At 47.4% G+C, this 17247-nt stretch overlaps 2 protein-coding genes across 9 annotated transcripts in view; one reads left to right on the plus strand and one right to left on the minus strand.

Annotated features, from left to right (window-relative positions):
- Positions 1-3403, minus strand: part of NIPAL3 (NIPA-like domain containing 3) — a 41412-nt gene extending 38009 nt beyond the window's left edge. For all 3 annotated transcript variants that reach the window (XM_005875191.2, XM_014546895.1, XM_014546896.1), the window contains exon 1: positions 3271-3403. The gene's annotated coding sequence lies outside the window, so the exon portion shown is untranslated. The remainder of the gene's footprint in view (positions 1-3270) is intronic.
- Positions 3404-3549: 146 nt separating this feature from the next.
- Positions 3550-17247, plus strand: part of STPG1 (sperm-tail PG-rich repeat containing 1) — a 40166-nt gene continuing 26468 nt past the window's right edge. For 2 of the 6 annotated variants that reach the window (XM_005875192.2, XM_014546899.1), the window contains exons 1-3: positions 4662-4734; positions 8660-8787; positions 12187-12305. In XM_005875192.2, coding sequence (XP_005875254.1) covers positions 8727-8787; positions 12187-12305 — 180 coding nt within the window. In that variant the 5' untranslated portion in view covers positions 4662-4734; positions 8660-8726. Of the gene's footprint in view, positions 4210-4661; positions 4837-4901; positions 5142-8659; positions 8788-12186; positions 12466-17247 lie in introns of those variants that run through there. The other 4 variants (XM_014546897.1, XM_005875194.2, XM_014546898.1 and 1 more) reach the window with 4 other exon arrangements.

Here is a 17247-nt window from a genome sequence, read left to right on the forward strand (position 1 = left end):
TTAAAAATGCATGTACAGTGAAACATTGAGCCCAGCTTTGTTACCTGAGAATACCACTAGGATAAAGAACAAACTGTCATGAGAAGTGAGGTTATTAAAAAAATTGTATCATGCCTTTGGTCCCCTTAATAAAGATATGGCTCATCTATCTCAAAATCATTTTCCTTGGCCCTTAAGAATCCCCTTTCCTCTCCCCCTCTGCTTCCTTCCTCCCATCCTAATTTAAGTCCTACTTTTTTCCATAGAATCTTCTAGTAGAATTCTGCCTGTGTCTACTTCTCCAGGCCTCAAAAAAAATAAAAATAAAAAAATAAATAAAATAAAAAATAAAAAATAAACCCCACTGTCACAAAAGGAACCATCAGGGTTCTGACTTAGGAGAGAAAGAATGAGAAAAGTTATCTCCATGGAAAAGGGAAGAACTGGGCTGCCACCTAGGGTCAGAGAGGTAGCACAGGACTGGAGGTGGAAGATCTGTGCAACCAGATCACTTTACCTCTAGAGACTCAGTTGTCTCATCTGTAAAGTGGGGGTAATAATGTGACTTCAAGTTAAAACCATCAATGGTGGTAATTCCTGTTAACATCACTGGACTGATATTTCCAGTGGGTCTCAAACTTTTCTACCAAATAGAAAAGAAAAAGTGCGCCCTCGTGTTGTGGGAGTCATGGCCTGAAACCCCCTCCCCGCCCCCCAAATGTTAAGGGTTTCTTTGAGATCCTCTTATATTTAAAAAAATAACACAGATTTGGATTCTACTGTAAAGTCTATGTGTATTTTAGTATTAAAATATTTTAAATTGCTTTTGATCTGCCAGGTGCTACTGGTTTTACCTTGGGCAAGTAATTTAACTTTCCAGCCAGTTTCCTCTGCTGTAAAATATGGATAATAACCTCCCTACCACAGGGTTGTGGTTAGAATTTGCTGAAATCATGCATGTAATATGGATGCATAGTGAATGGTCAGTGAATGTCAGCTGTTATTAGTATTCATTTTATTCTTTTTTAACTTTAAACTTTTCTTTTAATTATTTCAAACTATAATTCAGCCAGAAAATAAAACAGTGACTTTTCAGGGGGAAATCAACAGGATTGGCATGAAAAATCTTTAATGGAAATAAGTAAATTATGTTATATACAGTGGGGCCTTGACTTACGAGTGTCCCGACTAATGAATTTTTTGAGATACCAGCTGTCTCTCGGCCAATTTTTTGCATTGAGTTGATAGAGTAATTTGAGTTAACGGGCTCCTTAACGAGCTAGGTCTCAGAACGAATTAAACTCGTAAGTCAAGGCCCCACTGTATATAATTTAAATTCTTTATTGTTTAAAGCATTACCTATGTCTCCCTTTTCCCCCATTGACCTCTCTCTGGCCACTCCCACCCTCCTTAATTTTATTCGTATTAATTATTTAATTTAGTCCTTTCTTTATTCCATGCATTCATGCAACAGATAGTTATTGCGGGCTTACTATGTGCCAAACAGACCCAGTCTCTGCCATGACTCCAGGCTTCAGAAGGCTGCCTCTTGTCTTTCCTGTGGCTTCCACTTTCCCTTGTTATCTAGCCCTAGACCCAGGAATGCTGGTTCCTGGTGTGAACAGCACAGTCATATGTCATAGGACTAACGCTGTGTCCAGCATCTAGGAGACACCAGATGCAGGACTTAGCACAGGGGCAGCCTTGAAGACCATTTGGCCCACGTGTCACTTTATCAAATGGCCTTCAGATGGGGTTATACGTCTATATCCATATATTACACTCATCAGACAACTTTATAACTGGCATTCCAAAACCAGACCTCCCAGACGGTAAAGCCCTGTGAGTGTCTGTAATCTCGTGAATTCAGAATTATTCAACACTTCGCTTTAATGTGTGTGTGTGTGAAAAGCATTATTGTATTAAATTGACGTATCCCTGTTTTACTTTTTAGCACAACAGCCTTAGAGAGAAAGACTGGCCCAGGGCTCTCTCTACCTCTGCAAGACCCTTCGAGGCCTTCACCCTGGAGCTGAAGGGGCACTGGAGCTCAAACTCGCAGAAGATGTTTGCTCAATCCCCTGTTCAGTTGCTCCCTTCCCAGCTGTCGTCCAGAACCTGGCACAGTGACCTCCAGACAGACCTACTGACTGGTTCAATAACCAGGCCTTCGAAGCACCTGCTGCACGGTGCCTGCTTCCCCCTCAAGGGTGGTCCTCAACCGCCACTCCAGAGCTCAACGGATACACCCAGCCCCACCCACAGGATATCCAACAAAGCAAACGGGCCTTGGGGACGTGCCAACGGGGTGATGGGAACCCAGGCCTGTTAACCTCCTCCAGACCGGCTGGTTTGCCCAGGTGGGCTTGATTTTGCTTTTGTTTGCTGTCATTTAATTTGCTTCTAAAAAGCAGCTTCCCTCTCTGCCTCAGGAACCCCAAGGCCTCAGAGGCACTGCCTACAAAAACAGGCTCGCTCTCAGTTGGTAGGAGTTGGGACTAAAAGCCCTGGAAGGACACTCTGCAAGTTGTCCTTCCTTATAAGACATACATTATTTGCCTAATGACTCTCTTTTCCTGACTTCAAAGCACAAGTAACCGATTCTGTGTTGCCAGCCATCTCCTCATCTTGAGGCCCTCGCAGTCACTGGTGAGCACAGGGCTCCGGCTCAAGAAAGGACAGATAATTCACTAGATGCTTGCTTCCGCTCCACCCCCTCTGCCTTATCTCAATTAATTATTTCACCAACCCACAGAACAGGTTTTATAGATGAGAGAACTGTAGCTCAGAGCTGCTAAGGGTAGGGTCTGTATTATAATTTGGCTGTCTGAAAAAAAAAATAGATAAAACACGCCTTTCCCACCAAACCATTCAGCTTCTTGCTGACGAGTGCCAGTTAGACACCAGGCGCGTTTCCTTTCCTGGGCTTTGGCTCACTAAAGGGTTACACCCCCCAGTCGCCTCCCCTTGAGCTGGGAACTACAACTTCCAGCGGGCGGCATAGATCAAGAATGCTTCCCCTTATTCCACCTGCTCACTCCATTTCACTTCCTGATTTGGTAAAGCCTGTCGTCGCCTTTACTAAGGCGTGCCCGTGCCCCCGTCCTCTCACCTTCGATGCAAAGATGGAAAAAAAAACCCAAAACATTCTGAGACACTGACAAGGCTGGTGACCGTCAGAAGGACGGGTGTTTACACTAGGCGACCTCGGATGATCACAAACGCATTCGCGTTTGCAGAAACGACGGCTGCACTCAAGCCCCCACTCCCTCCGTCCCAGGCACTACTCACCGGCGGCGTTCCCCTCGGGCCCACCTATCAGGGTTCCTGAGAAATGACTGAACCGCTGCGCGCAACCCGGAGGCACAGCCCCCTGAGTCCCTGCCCCGACTCGGTGCTGCCTGGGGCCTGCGGTGTTTTGCTTTCAAAGACCGCAATTTGATTGGCGCGGCCGCCTGCCAGTCAGAAGCTGGAGAGCACTTTGCTCAGACGAGTGGCTGTGAGAGAGGGTGGGCGGGACGTTGCTAATTGGCTGCGCTGCCAGGCTTGGTTGAAGCGTAGGGGGTGAGCCTTGCGGAGGCCACAGCCTGCAGGAGCGTTGCTCTCACCTCGAGCCGGTCCCTCTAGCGGCCACGGGAAGGACCTTGGAACACACCCTGCTCCCCCTCTCCCGCTGTCTTGGGGAGCTCAGGTGACCACTCACCTGCACCTGCGGGACAGGTGGCAGCTCCCGGGCTTTGCTCCTGCCATCCATTCCCCCAAACCCACGCTCTCACCGCGATCCAAATCCTGCACATCCTTTAAGACCCGGCTTCCCCCAAAAGTTCCAGAGCCATATATGCCTGCCCTCCGTAACACCCGTTGGGTGCATCATATGCCAACCCCCCAGCACGCCCGCAACTCAGCAACGCTTAAGGGCCTCCTGAGCACTGATGTTTCCCTGATGCACAACTGTGCGAATTAACACGAGCATAGAACTCACACCTTTTCACTAACACGCATTTCGTTTCCGATCCTCACAACAAGCCTCTGAGTGAGACACTGCGCTCATCCCATGTTACCGATGCAGAAAGGACAGTTGGGCAGCGACCTCAGTGATGACCAAAGGGCCAGTTACGGTGGAGATGGCTCAGAGGGAACGCCTGAGAGCGCGCCGGAAACTGGCTGATGTGGGAACGGCCCACGGGCGGCGGGCGCTGCCTCCGGAGGGAAGGGCCGGGACAACTTAGGGTAAGATGTTGGATTTCGTCCTAAGTTTAAAGGGACGCCGGGGGCGGGTCCTAAGCAGGGGCTGACAAGGTGACTGACTGCTCCGAAGCGTGGAGAGAGGGGCTGGTGGAACCCGAGGCGGGTGCCTTCGTACAATCGCCCATATCAATCTCTTTTTCTTTTGTTATTGTCAACAGGGCTTGGGTGATAGTTCTCTTAGGTTTATTCCTTGAAGTAGGATTTCTGGGTGGACAAGATTGTGAGACTTTTGTCCAATCACAAGAGTTCTGAGGGGTCGCCTAGGTAAGCCTCCATTGGGTTTCCCCACGGGTCCTGAGGTAGGTAGGATGAAGCCTAAAATTCTGGCAGCTTCCCTGCAGTTTTTAAAGCGTCTCTAACGATTGGCCAATGACTTATCACGCTAAAGAAACAGAGGACACCATTGGCTAGAGTTCCTCACGTGGTCTCCAGACTGTTAGGCTGTGGTTGCCATGGAGACGGAGAAGGTTGGGCCCGGCCAGACTCAGGCCAGGGGGAACCGATGAGGTAGGAGGCAGGTCCTGTTGGGGCCCTGGTCCCAGGGTCCTGGGAGGTGGGCCTGGCGCACCCATGGGACACCCCCCGAGACCCCGCCCTGCTGGGTACTAGGTGATGCCCTGAGGGCCGGAAGAAACCACCGTTGGAGGTAACCCCTCCCTGGATTGTGCCCGCAGAGTCCCCACCTGCAACATGGTGATTGCACCCAGGGAATGCCTTCCCCACGGAGCTTCCGTGCAGGGCCTGGGCAGCTGACTCCCCGCCTCCGCCCCGCGAGTGTGCAGACATTTGGGGCTGCGGGGCCTGGCAGCTGGTGGGCGGCAGAGAGCAGAATTCTCACCCCAGCTCCTCTGGCCTCCCTCTGCCAACATCTTTCCTGCTCCGAGCTCCACGCCTGCCACCTGTGAAAAGAAAGGGTGAGATTGGAATCTAGTGGTCATAGCCGGCTGTGACAGCTTTTGACACGTTTTCTCAGCTTATGAAAAATGTCAAGTGGGTTATTTACCTGCGGGTGCTTTGAAAAATGTAAAAAAATAAGACACACCGTAGCATTATAACTGAATGGATAAAATCTCACACAGTCGAAACTATTCATGCAAATCCCGTAAGCAGTATACATGGTTTAGCATATATTGATATACCCTATACAGTAGCATACACGTACATATAAATGCTTAAGATATGTGATAATACTATAACATAAATGATAAACGGTTTTTTTAAACATAGAGATGGTACAATGAAAACATGCCTATCGTAATCATGTGAGGTAAATCTTTATAGAATGCAGCTCTTGAAGGAAAGAGTCGTATTATGAGGACATCTGTATACATTATTGCTAACATGTGTTTACCCCTAGTAAACACATTCACTCATTCGTTCCACAAATATTTATTGAGTAACTACTATGTGCCAGGAAACAGACTGGGGATTCCATGATGAATATTCTATTGGGGAAGATCATAAAGAAATACACACAAAATATGATGTTGGGGAGAGAAAAATGCTATGAGAAAAATAAGGCAGGTTCCTGGGCTAATGAAAAGTGGGGTGGTGCTGCTTGGGAGTGGTCCAGGGAGTCACCCCTAAGGGCTGAGCAGAGACACAGATGAACCTGGTGACAGGACCAGGAGATGATGCCCACTGTAGTGAGGGGAGCAGTCCCCGGCAACAAGGAGACATTGCAGAGGCTGGAGAGGTCCCTGTGGGGAAGAGGATTCGTTTGTAGGTAGTGGGATATGACTAATGGGTACATTTAGACATACATATGAAATGTAACTTCCCACCCCCAAAACACCTATTATTAAGTTCGCTAGATCTTTCTGTAGTGTCAAATATTTTTTGGCAGGCTGTAGATCTTTTTGTGCCCAGGTGGCCATCTTCAGTTACTTGAAGAAGAGTCATATAGAACAGTGGCTTTCAAACTTTCTGACTGTGACCCATGGTCAGAAATGCAGCACACATAGGAACCTAGCAAACTTAACAAAAGACTACAGGCTATCGCAGTGATGGCGAACCTATGACACGCGCGTCAGAGGTGACACACGAACTCATCTTTTTGGTTGATTTTTCTTTGTTAAATGGCATTTAAATATATAAAATAAATATCAAAAATATAAGTCTTTGTTTTACTATGGTTGCAAATATCAAAAAATTTCTATATGTGACACGGCACCAGAGTTAAGTTAGGGTTTTCCAAAATGCTGACACAGGGAGTCATCCCTAAGGGCTGAGCAGAGACACAGATGAACCTGGTGACAGGACCAGGAGATGATGCCCACTGTAGTGAGGGGAGCAGTCCCCGGCAACAAGGAGACATTGTAGAGGCTGGACAGGTCCCTGTGGGGAAGAGGATTTGTTTGTAGGTAGTGGGATATGACAAATGGGTACATTTAGACATACATATGAATTGTAACTCCCCACCCCAAAAACACCTATTATTAAGTTCACTAGACCTTTCTGTAGTGTCAAGTATTTTTTGGCAGGCTGTAGGTCTTTTTGTGCCCAGGTGGCCATCTTCAGTTACTTGAAGAAGAGTCAGATAGAACAGTGGCTTTCAAACTTTTTGACTGTGACCCATGTCAGAAATGCAGCACACGTAGGAACCTAGCAAACTTAACAAAAGACTACGGGCTATGGCAGTGACGGCGAACCTATGACACGCGCGTCAGAGGTGACACGCGAACTCATTTTTTGGGTTGATTTTTCTTTGTTAAATGGCATTTAAATATATAAAATAAATATCAAAAATATAAGTCTTCGTTTTACTATGGTTGCAAATATCAAAAAATTTCTATATGTGACACGGCACCAGAGTTAAGTTAGGGTTTTTCAAAATGCTGACACGCCGAGCTCAAAAGGTTCGCCATCACTGGGCTATGGCCTGCACTTTGAAATCACTATCACCAGTATGGAAGAGAAATGAGACTTATTCTGAGTCCATTTCGAGGGCTAGAATTGGGATGACTGGAGAGAGAGAAAGGGGGGTGGGGGTGGTCAGCTTGATACAGATAGGGACTTTCTAGCTAGCAGTTAGAATTACCCAACAGTGAACTACCTCAAGAATTTTCAAACTGACCTCTAGGGAACCTCAGCATTCTGTAAAAACTTGAGACAGCCTCAAAGATTAAGAAAATGAAAAGGTAGCCATAGCCGGTTTGGCTCAGTGGATAGAGCATTGGCCTGCGGACTGAAGGGTCCCGGGTTCGATTCCAGTCAAGGGCATGTACCTTGGTTGCGGGCACATCCCCAGTAGGAGGTGTGCAGGAGGCAGCTGGTCGATGTTTCTCTCTTGTCGATGTTTCTAGCTCTCTCTCTCTCTTCCTTCCTCTCTGTAATAAATCAATAAAATATATTTTTAAAAAAAGAAAAAGAAAATGAAAAGGTAAACCTCAGACTGAGAGCAGATAATTCCAAAACTTATATATGATAAGGGGCTTGTATCCAACATACATTAAGAACATTTACAACTCAATAACAAGATAACCCAATTGTTTAAAAAGGGATGTGAACAGGCACTTTACCAAAGAAGGTGAAGAAATGACAAATAAGCACATGAAAATATATAAATTAAAGTGACAATGAGATACCACTGTAGGGCCACGAGAATGACTAAAACTATAAGATTTACCACACAAGTGTTGGTGAGGATGGGTAACAACTGGAACAGACTCCTGATACATGCAACACCATGGGTGAATCTCAAAAGCATTGTGGTAAGTGAAAAAAGACAGGTTACAAAACAGCACAGACTGTATGATAACATATATATGGCATTCTAGAAAAGGCAACCATTGTGACAGAAAGCAGAGCAGTGGCTGCCAGACACCAGGCTTGGGAGGGTATTGACTGCAAAGAAACACAGAAAACTTTTTGGGCTCATGGATATATTTATATCTTTAAAACTAGAGGCCCAGTGCACAAAATTCATGCACAGGTAGGGTCCCGAGCGGCTGCCGACTGCCGGCTGGGGCCTTCCTTCATTCCGTGCCGCCCCCTGGTGGTCAGCGCATGTCATAGTGAGCAATCGAATTCCCAGCTGGTCGAACTCCCGAGGGAACACTTTGCACATTAGGCTTTTATATATATAGATTGCAGTGGCAGTTCACATAATTGTAAACATGTCAAAATTTAGAATTGTATACATAGTGACAACGTAGTAACTCCTGAATTATAGTGTATGTAAATGATCTCATGATAAATTTATAAAATTCAAGCCTTCGTTAGTTCTGGAAGCAACATCAACTGTGAATATTTACAGGGCTCCTGCTACAGGCTGTGAGTGCAGTGTGCTTGCGACTTGAGGTCATAGATCCTGGTAAACCTCAGCCTCTACCCGTTTCTCAGCCTGTCCTGCCGAGAGAATAGAACTCAAACCACGTAATTAACAGGAATGTGACGTGATCCCTACAAATGCTGCATTTTGCTGTTTCAGGTGCTTGGAAGAACCGTAGTCAAGTTTTTCACCAAACAAATGAAACCTATCACAGAACTGTGCTAAGATGGCCACCACGGCACAAAGAGACCTGCAGCCTGCCCGAACATACCTGAAACTCCAGAAAGGTCTGGCGAACTTGATAATGGATGTCTTTGGGGGTGGGGCCTTACAGTTGATATTTATGTCGAAATGTACCCGTTTATACTCATAATTATGTTGTATATCTGCCCACATGTTTACCATTTCCAGAGCTCTTCCTTCCTCTATGTAGATACAGATTTCCAACTGGTGTCATTTCTCTTCTGCCTGTAGGACTCCCTTTAACATTCCATATTATTCCAGTTTGCTGCTGATGAACTCTTCCCGTTTTCGTATTTATTTAAGTCTTTATTTTCGCTTTTGTTTTTGAAAGGTGTTTTTCTGGGTGCAGGGTTTTAGGGTGGCGGTTTTCTTTTCCTTCTCTTACCGTCAAGGTTTTGTTTCTAACAGCGGTCTGCTGTCTCTGTTCTCTTTGTATGTAACGCCTTTTCCCCCCTCTGCCTGATTTAAATGTTTTAAAATTTTTCTCTTTATCACTTTGTTAAAGCAATTTGATTATGTTACGTGCCACGGTGTGATTTTATTCATGTTTCATGTGCTGAGGTTTTTATTTTCTTGGATCTGGGGGCCTATAGTTTTTATCTGATATGGAAATTTTTCGTCTTTTTCTCGAAATAATTTTCTTTTCTCTCTCTCCCCACATCTCTTCTTTGGAGAGTCCAATTACATTTATATGAACTTCCTGGAAGTTGTCACATAGCTCACTGATACTCTGTATTTTTAATCCTTTTTCTCTTTGTGTTGTATTTTGGATGGTTTCTATTTCTATGTCTTCAAGTTTCCTAGTCTTTCTCCTCCCTCCCCCCCGCTGCCCCCGCGTCCCACAGTGCCTAGTTTACTGTTAATCTCGTGTGTGTGTGTGTGTGTGTGTGTGTGTGTGTGTGTGTGTGTTCTCATGGAGCAGCGGTTCTCAACCTGTGGGTCTCGACCCCTTTGGGGGTCGAACGACCCTTTCACAGGGGTCGCCTAAGACCATATATAATTACATATTGTTTTTGTGATTAATCACTATGCTTTAATTAGGTTCAATTTGTAACAATGAAAATACATCCTGCATATCAGATACTTACATTACGATTCATAACAGTAGCAAAATTACAGTTATGAAGTAGCAACGAAAATAATTTTATGGTTGGGGGTCACCACCACATGAGGAACTGTATTAAAGGGCCGCGGCATTAGGAAGGTCGAGAACCACTGTCATAGAGGGTTGCTTTGATACACACCATCCTACCACAGCCAGAAGCCAAAGTGCTTGATCTCCTTTTTAGTCAGGGAGAAACCTTTCCTTCCTCCAGGGGAATGTCCCCCCTTTTCCTTTTTTTTTTTTAATGCCCCCCCCCCCCTTCCTTCACTGCATTCTCTGCAAACTCAGTTATTCTAATGACTTAGGCTTTTAGAATCAAAAGCTAGGAAGCCTTGGGTCTGCTGCTTTCTGATTTGCTCTCTAGCTCCCTTAAAGAAAAAATACGTAACCATCCATCTACTTGAATGGGGGAGGGAGGGAGATGGGAGGAGAAGAATAAATCTACCACCATATGTGGGTATTGCCAGATGTTTTCTAGCTGAACATATGCAGTATTCTGCTTCTTTTACTTGCTTCATCCTCAAGCCAGACGAATCAGGCTCGATTGCCCCCTCCCCATCATTTCATTCATTGTTTACTGAGTCTTAACGATGAGCCAGGCCCAGGAAGAGGGAGCACAGCTTAGAGTTGAAGAGCCTGAGCTCATCAGACAAACTGCTTGAACCTCAGGTGTTGCACTAAGAGTTGCTGTGATTTGCGTGAGTAACGTAGTCTCTCTGAGCCTCAGTTTCCTCATCTGTAAAGCTTGTTAGTAATAGTACTTCCTGGGGCGGGGGGCTGTTGGCATTGGGCTTTCCTCTCTGAAAAATAGTTGTTGTTTTTTTTTGTTTTTTTTTTTTCCAAAAATGTGGAGGCTAAGAAATGGGCCTTGAAGACAGTTTTCATGCAATCTCGCCCCTGCCCTTCTTTCTTTCTCTTGGCTCTTCTCCCTTTTCAGTTCCCCTCGGAGGGTGAGGGCTCTGATGTTGAGATGACTGGGCTCACTGATGTGGACGTGTAGCAGTCAGGGTGGACACTCCTCCTGCCCCCCTAATTTGGCTTGGATGTCAAGACCGATGGTGCCACACACACCCATCAAGGGGCCGTGAAAAGGTTTAACACTCACATAATGAGGCTCTCTGGGGGGAGAGCAGGGCAGGCTTCCTAATCTGGCCCCACAGTGGCTTAAATCAGGGAAAGAGTCTGACCTGGGTTTTACTGTGGGGAGGCGATGGGGCTGCAGCGAGGGCTGGAATGAGGGGCTGCATTCTAGCCGGTGCCAAGGAGGGAGCACCTGGGCCTTCTCATCAGCTTGCTGGGACCGGGGGCCGAAAAGGAAGAGGGAGGGAGGGAAGGAGGGGTGAGGCCTAAAAGCTGTCAGCAGTCAAACACTACAGTCCATTTCTATTCTATTCACTGAACAGAGTTTGTCATCAGTGGGTGTGCGGACGGATGCTGCCCGTGGGATCAATATCGTGGCCATTCTCCCACGTGTGGGGCATGGGAGGAGGGAAAGTGGGATTTCATATGTCGTTTATACATCGTGACTCAGGTGTATAAAATTGTAACCTGATTTCCTTTAAGTGATGCCCTTTTAACCCCTGTCTGCTCAAAGCCGAGAGCTGAATGTACCCTGTGCCCTGGGAAGCGAGAGAGCCCGGCTCCCGGACCTCCCTGCCTCTCTGGATCTTCACGGGGCTTTGCCGATGTGTGACTCCGGGCTGGGGACGCGTGATGGTTTCGTGTCCTCCTTCCCTGCCAGCTCTTCCCTCTTCCCTGGGACAATTCATTGCCACCATGTTACCAAGTCTCTCTAGTTCAGTGGTTCTCAACCTTGGCTGCACATTAGAATCACCTGGGAATCTTTTTAAAATCCTGGTTTCTGGGCCGCGTGAGACCCACTGCTCTCGTTTAAGAGCTGGAGAGGACGTCCCAATAAGTTACCAAGAGGGAAAGAAAGTAAAGGGGGGAACACTTTTTGTAAAAATATATTTTTATTGATTTCAGAGGGGAAGGATGAGGGAAAGAGAGAGAGAAACATCAATGATGAGAGAGAATCATTGATCGGCCGCCTCCCGCACACCCCACACTGGGGATCGTGCCCACAACCAGGGCATGTCCTGACCCGGAATCGAACTGGGACCTCCTGGTTCATAGGTCAACGCTCAACCACTGAACCACTCCAGCCGGGCAAGTGAGAAATACTTTTTAAAAAATCCAGCTTCATGTTTATCTCTTGTCCAAAGGCAAGTTTCTCTTCTATTCCATGTCAGATAAAACGTTAATATACAGCTCTGTGTTTTCTGCATTTGCCAGTTCTTTGCCCTGTGCTAATTTTTGTTTTATTTTTGTTGTTTAGGTTTTACCGCTGCATATCCGACACAATCCTCCATTCCTTACAAATCTCACTGGGCAAAAAATTCAGAACCAGAAAAGAAAGGATTTAATAGTCAAACCAAGAGATTTGATCAGAAAACGGTAATGGCATTCATTGTCTTAGAGATTCTTTACTTTTTAGTCTGGATTTTAGCCTCAAGGGATGGGCAGGCGAGTCTGGCTGGTGCGTCTCTCCCTGTGACCAGTAGAGGGCGGTGCTATCCAAGGAGCCACAGCAGCCTCTCCAGCTGTGCTCTTGATGGTAAGAATCAGCTGAAACAGACTCATGGGCAGGCAGAGCCCACGGGTTGGTGGTCGCCAGAGGGCAGGGGGGTTGGGGACTGGGTGAATGAAAGAGGCGACGAAGGGATTAAGAAGTGCAAATTGGCATAGTCCCCAGGATGTAAAGCTCAGGATAGGGAATATAGTCAATAATATTGCGATAACTTTGTATGGTGCCAAGTGAGCGCAGGAAATATCAGGGCAGAGGGCACTTTGTAAAGCACATGACTGTCTAATCACTATGCTGTGCACCTGAAACCAATACAAAATAATATTGTAAGTAAAAAATGTTAAGATCTTAAAAAAAAAGAAAAAGAATGAGCTGGAAAGATATTAAATCCAGGGAAAAACATGTCCAGATGGCGCTACACTGAACCCAAAAATTTTAATAAGAAATGTATTTCAAAAATTATTATAGAAATAGAACATTAAAAATCCCAGGGGTGTAAGTAACAGGTAAAAATCTTTTCCTCTTCCTCCCCCAGCCTCACTCCTTAAAAGATGAAAGGGAATAACGAGACTTTCTTTGAGTAACAAAAAGGGAAAACGACATGTCCAGATGGTGCTACACTGAACCCAAAAATTTTAATAAGAAATGTATTTCAAAAATTATTATAGAAATAGAACATTAAAAATCCCAGGGGTGTAAGTAACAGGTAAAAATCTTTTCCTCTTCCTCCCCCAGCCTCACTCCTTAAAAGATGAAAGGGAATAACGAGACTTTCTTTGAGTAACAAAAAGGGAAAACGAGTCTAATAAATGTTAAATGACCTTTGTGATGAGGGCCCCCTCATTTTTAATGCTTCTTTTAACAACGTGTTACTGCTGCTCCTGTGTTTCCCCCATTCTCACTCTCTCCCCCAAATATCTGGGTCTCTTTTCCTCTTTGATCTGGGAGCTCTGCTTGGCACCTGACTAGGGATTTCACCTGCTAAAGGCTCAGGGATCTGACCGGCTCCTCTCTCACCAGCAGGGGGCTCCGACAACGCGCAGACGTTTTCAGTTTTCTTTAAAATCTTCATCCCTGCATTCATTTAACCAAGACTTTTAGAATAACATTCTTGGGGAGTAATCATCATCTCGGTTACCTTTTGCTGCATTCTAAAAATGTTTCTCATCTTACCACCTTGCCAGGATGGTGGGGAGGGAGTGAGATCTGGCTTCTAAGTGAAGGCAGGTGAGTCAGGAAGGAGTTGAGGGGCTTGGCAAGCCCCTGTGGCCCTTGCCTGTTCCTTCTTTGTAAACCAGAATGCCCAACTAGAGGACATTTCAGTTCCTTTCACTTCTGGTATTTTAGGATCCTAAGAAAGCAAATAATAAAGAATGTAGTATACACACACACACACATACATATTTGTAATTACTTGCAGTTTTCCCCCAAAGATGATAAATACGATACTTGCTTAGGAGTTTTCTCTCTTCTCTTTCTAGTTTCTCTGTCTACGATTTAGCTGTCCATCTGTCTCTTTTTTTGCCTGGTTTCCCATTTGTCAGTTTGGCAAGAATATATTAGTAAGACATTTGCAGTCCAGCCTCCAATAAAAATAATAGCAGCCACCATTCACTGATCTCTCCTACGGGTGAAATCATTTTTAGAACACATCTCTAATCCTCAGAACAATGCTAAAGGGAAGGGTTTATTATCTTAACCGAAGAGGAAACCGAGGCTTAGGGACGTTAAATGACCCGCCCAAGGTCAGAGCGCGCAGGGTTTGGCACACAAGAGGCCCTGCATAAATATTTGCTGAATCCATGTTGAAAGAATTAGACCTCAAGCCCAGGTCTAGCTCACGCCAAAGCCTCATGCTCTTGCCACACACGGCACCACGCCTCCCTTTGTGGCCTGCAAAGCCATACATTTGATCTCTGAGAGTCAGAGAGCATGTTTCTGAAAAGGGCTTAGCAAAACAGAGCGAGCTCCGGCCACGGGGAAGATGTCAAGCAATGGGTGCGAGGCTCCATGCTACGTGACCTAGTGCCGATGACGCAGATACAGGAATGGGGTGGGCTGGCTTTTAAAGTCAGGATCTTACATTACTGTTGGCTTTCAGAAAATTTTCTGCTGAAGGAACCAAGATGACAGCCAGAGCTATAGGCAGTGTCAAGTAGAGAGAGGAATTGCTCAGAAATTTGACTCAGACTTTCCAAGTGTGGTCGCATTGGTTTGACAACGTGAAAACTTCCACCTACTATTTGAAAGCATTTGGTAAATGAGTGTGGACCTTTGTGGAAAGGGCGAGGAATCCCTGAGTCAGGTCCCCGTGTTCTGCTCGGTTACTAGCTGTGGGCCTCGAGTTCCTTGACTTTTCTGGGCTTCAGTTTTTTTTCATCTGAAACATAAAATTTGGATTATATAATTGCATTAGGCTCTTCAAGCTATAAAAACAGACCAAGAAGTCTGATTCCATGCCCATTGTTCTCATTTGTCCCGAGGGAAGTGGGCATTGAGAAGTTAAGGATCTCATGTAGCATCACCCAATAATTTAGTGAGGCAATCCGAATTAAAAACAGATTTTAAAACCCCAGTGTCTCACCGCCCTTCTTCAAACATTCCTCGCACACGCCCTGTGCCTGATCTCATAACTTGGTTGTGGCCTCGAATGAATTCTGTGACCCACTTAGCACATCTCACACGGTGCCCTTTGAAACGTGCGTGCACCTAATCGTCTCACTCAGTCGGAAACGCCAAGGCCTCGTTGCCCGGCTCCCATTCCCCTAAGAATCTGACTGCCGGGTGCTAGGAACCCTTCCCAGAGCTGGGTCCTGGACCGGCAGTGCTGCTGCTAGGAACGGGGCCTGCTTCTCCGAACACGGTACAGCTGTTTGCAGATGTGCTGGGACTCTCGTGCATGCGAGGCGTGCCTGGTCTGGGGCCGGGCATAGCCCAGTGGCTCGATGGGCATTTTCTCCCCCCACCTCCCCTCTCTGTCCCCGTTTCACCCTGGACTGTGGTTACTGTTTGCCAAGCTGTGTAACACTAGACACTCACTCACTGTCTCTGCATCTTCGTTTCCTCATCTTCAAAATCAGGATGTTTCCATAGGTGGGCCTTTCCAGGGATCACTGTTCTGTGGTTCTAAACCCGATGGATCCCTCCAGGCGCAAATAAATGAAGAGTGGTAGGGCTCGGGCACCACAGGCTCCGGACGGGCACAATTTAACAGCACATGTTACTTTCAGACACGGCCTGACAGCAAACCTACCCTCTCAGGTGGTAAGCAGGCCAGTGTTTAATTTGTGGCGAAGTTAACGCTGTTCACTTATTAACCTGAGAAGGCACTGGGCCAGGGGTGTTTTACACGGCAGGGATGCTTCAATGAAAAGAAGCTTGGTGTGCATGGACGCCCACGGTCAAGGGCATAATTGCCCCCCAAGGGTGCAGTCAGCTGCATGTTGGAACCCTCTGCCCGACCCTCCTGCTCTGGAAGCCGGGCTTCTCTGAGCGCCCCTCAGTCACAGCGCCCCTCCCCGAGGGTCTGCAGGGCCCAGGCCCGGAGATAGCAGCACTGGCTGGCACTGACAGGGTGCCAGGCGCCCCTCGAAGACCTTGGCATTCATTAATCCGCTTAATCCCCACAATAGCCCGTGAGCCAAGTCCCACCATTATTCCCACTGTTCAGATAATGACCCTGAGACACAGAGAGGGGTAAGTGACTTGTGCAGCCAGGGTCAGGCCGAGCCAGGACGAACCCAGGCAGCAGCTCCTGGTTCCCAGACACCGTACCCCAACCTCTCCCCTGGGCGCAGGCAAGCACGCCCTCCTCTGAACGCCCAGAGCCAGTCGTAGGCCCCTGCCCTCCTCCCCTGGGCCTGGCGGGGATGGGTGTGCACCTCTTCTCTCCGCCTGCCTGGCAACTGCTGGGGTGGCAGCCACTGCTGTCCTTCCCAGACCCGGGGCCCTCGAAAGTGGATTGAGGACAAACCCAAGCAGCAGGTCCTGGTTCCCAACACCGTACCCCAGCCTCTCCCCTGGGCGCAGGCAAGCATGCCCTCCTCTGAATGCCCAGAGCCAGTCGTAGGCCCCTGCCCTCCTCCCCTGGGCCTGGCGGGGATGGGTGTGCACCTCTTCTCTCTGCCTGCCTGGCAACTGCTGGGGTGGCAGCCACCGCTGTCCTTCCCAGACCCGGGGCCCTCGAAAGTGGATTGAATGAAGGACCCCCATTCGTGCGCCTGCATTTCCCACGGAGTCACAGGCTCACGTCCCACCCACTCGCCGGGTCTCCTTCCCACTCCTGGGCCTTGTGCGCTGCTTGCTGGTTGTGCCTGTAACCTCGCACCTTAGCCCGGGCCCAGGCTCCAGGAGGTTTCAGTATATGTTTGTGGAATTGACTTTTGCCCACGTTCCACTCGGGGTTTCAAGGGACTGCTAACGGGCTGATGCCAGACTTAAGGACATGAAGGAGCATGGTGTTCTCAGAGACAAATGTGCTTTCACTTCTCTTGTCTGTTTCCAGCGTAGCCAGGCCAGCGATGGGCAGAGACCTGGTCCCTGTTTCCATCACAGGTGACAGTGTCCCACCTGCCCTCCCCCTCCCCCACCCAACACACACACACCTGCCCTTCACCTGGCGACGAGACACACTCCCCTCAAGAGAACTCGCCCTGGTTTTCCTGGGTGGGTGCTCCCTTCGGGCTCCCAGGGCTCTTTCATTCCTGAGGTCCTCCCCGGTTCTGAGCGGGGAAAAGTGGCATTTTCTTGTTTGAAGTGCGCTGGCTGCTGCTCCCTTTCCTCCTGTGATCAGAGGGGTGGAAACTTTGATGC

The sequence above is a fragment of the Myotis brandtii genome, unplaced genomic scaffold (genome assembly GCF_000412655.1).
Source record: "Myotis brandtii unplaced genomic scaffold, ASM41265v1 scaffold456, whole genome shotgun sequence".
Lineage (NCBI taxonomy): Eukaryota > Metazoa > Chordata > Mammalia > Chiroptera > Vespertilionidae > Myotis > Myotis brandtii.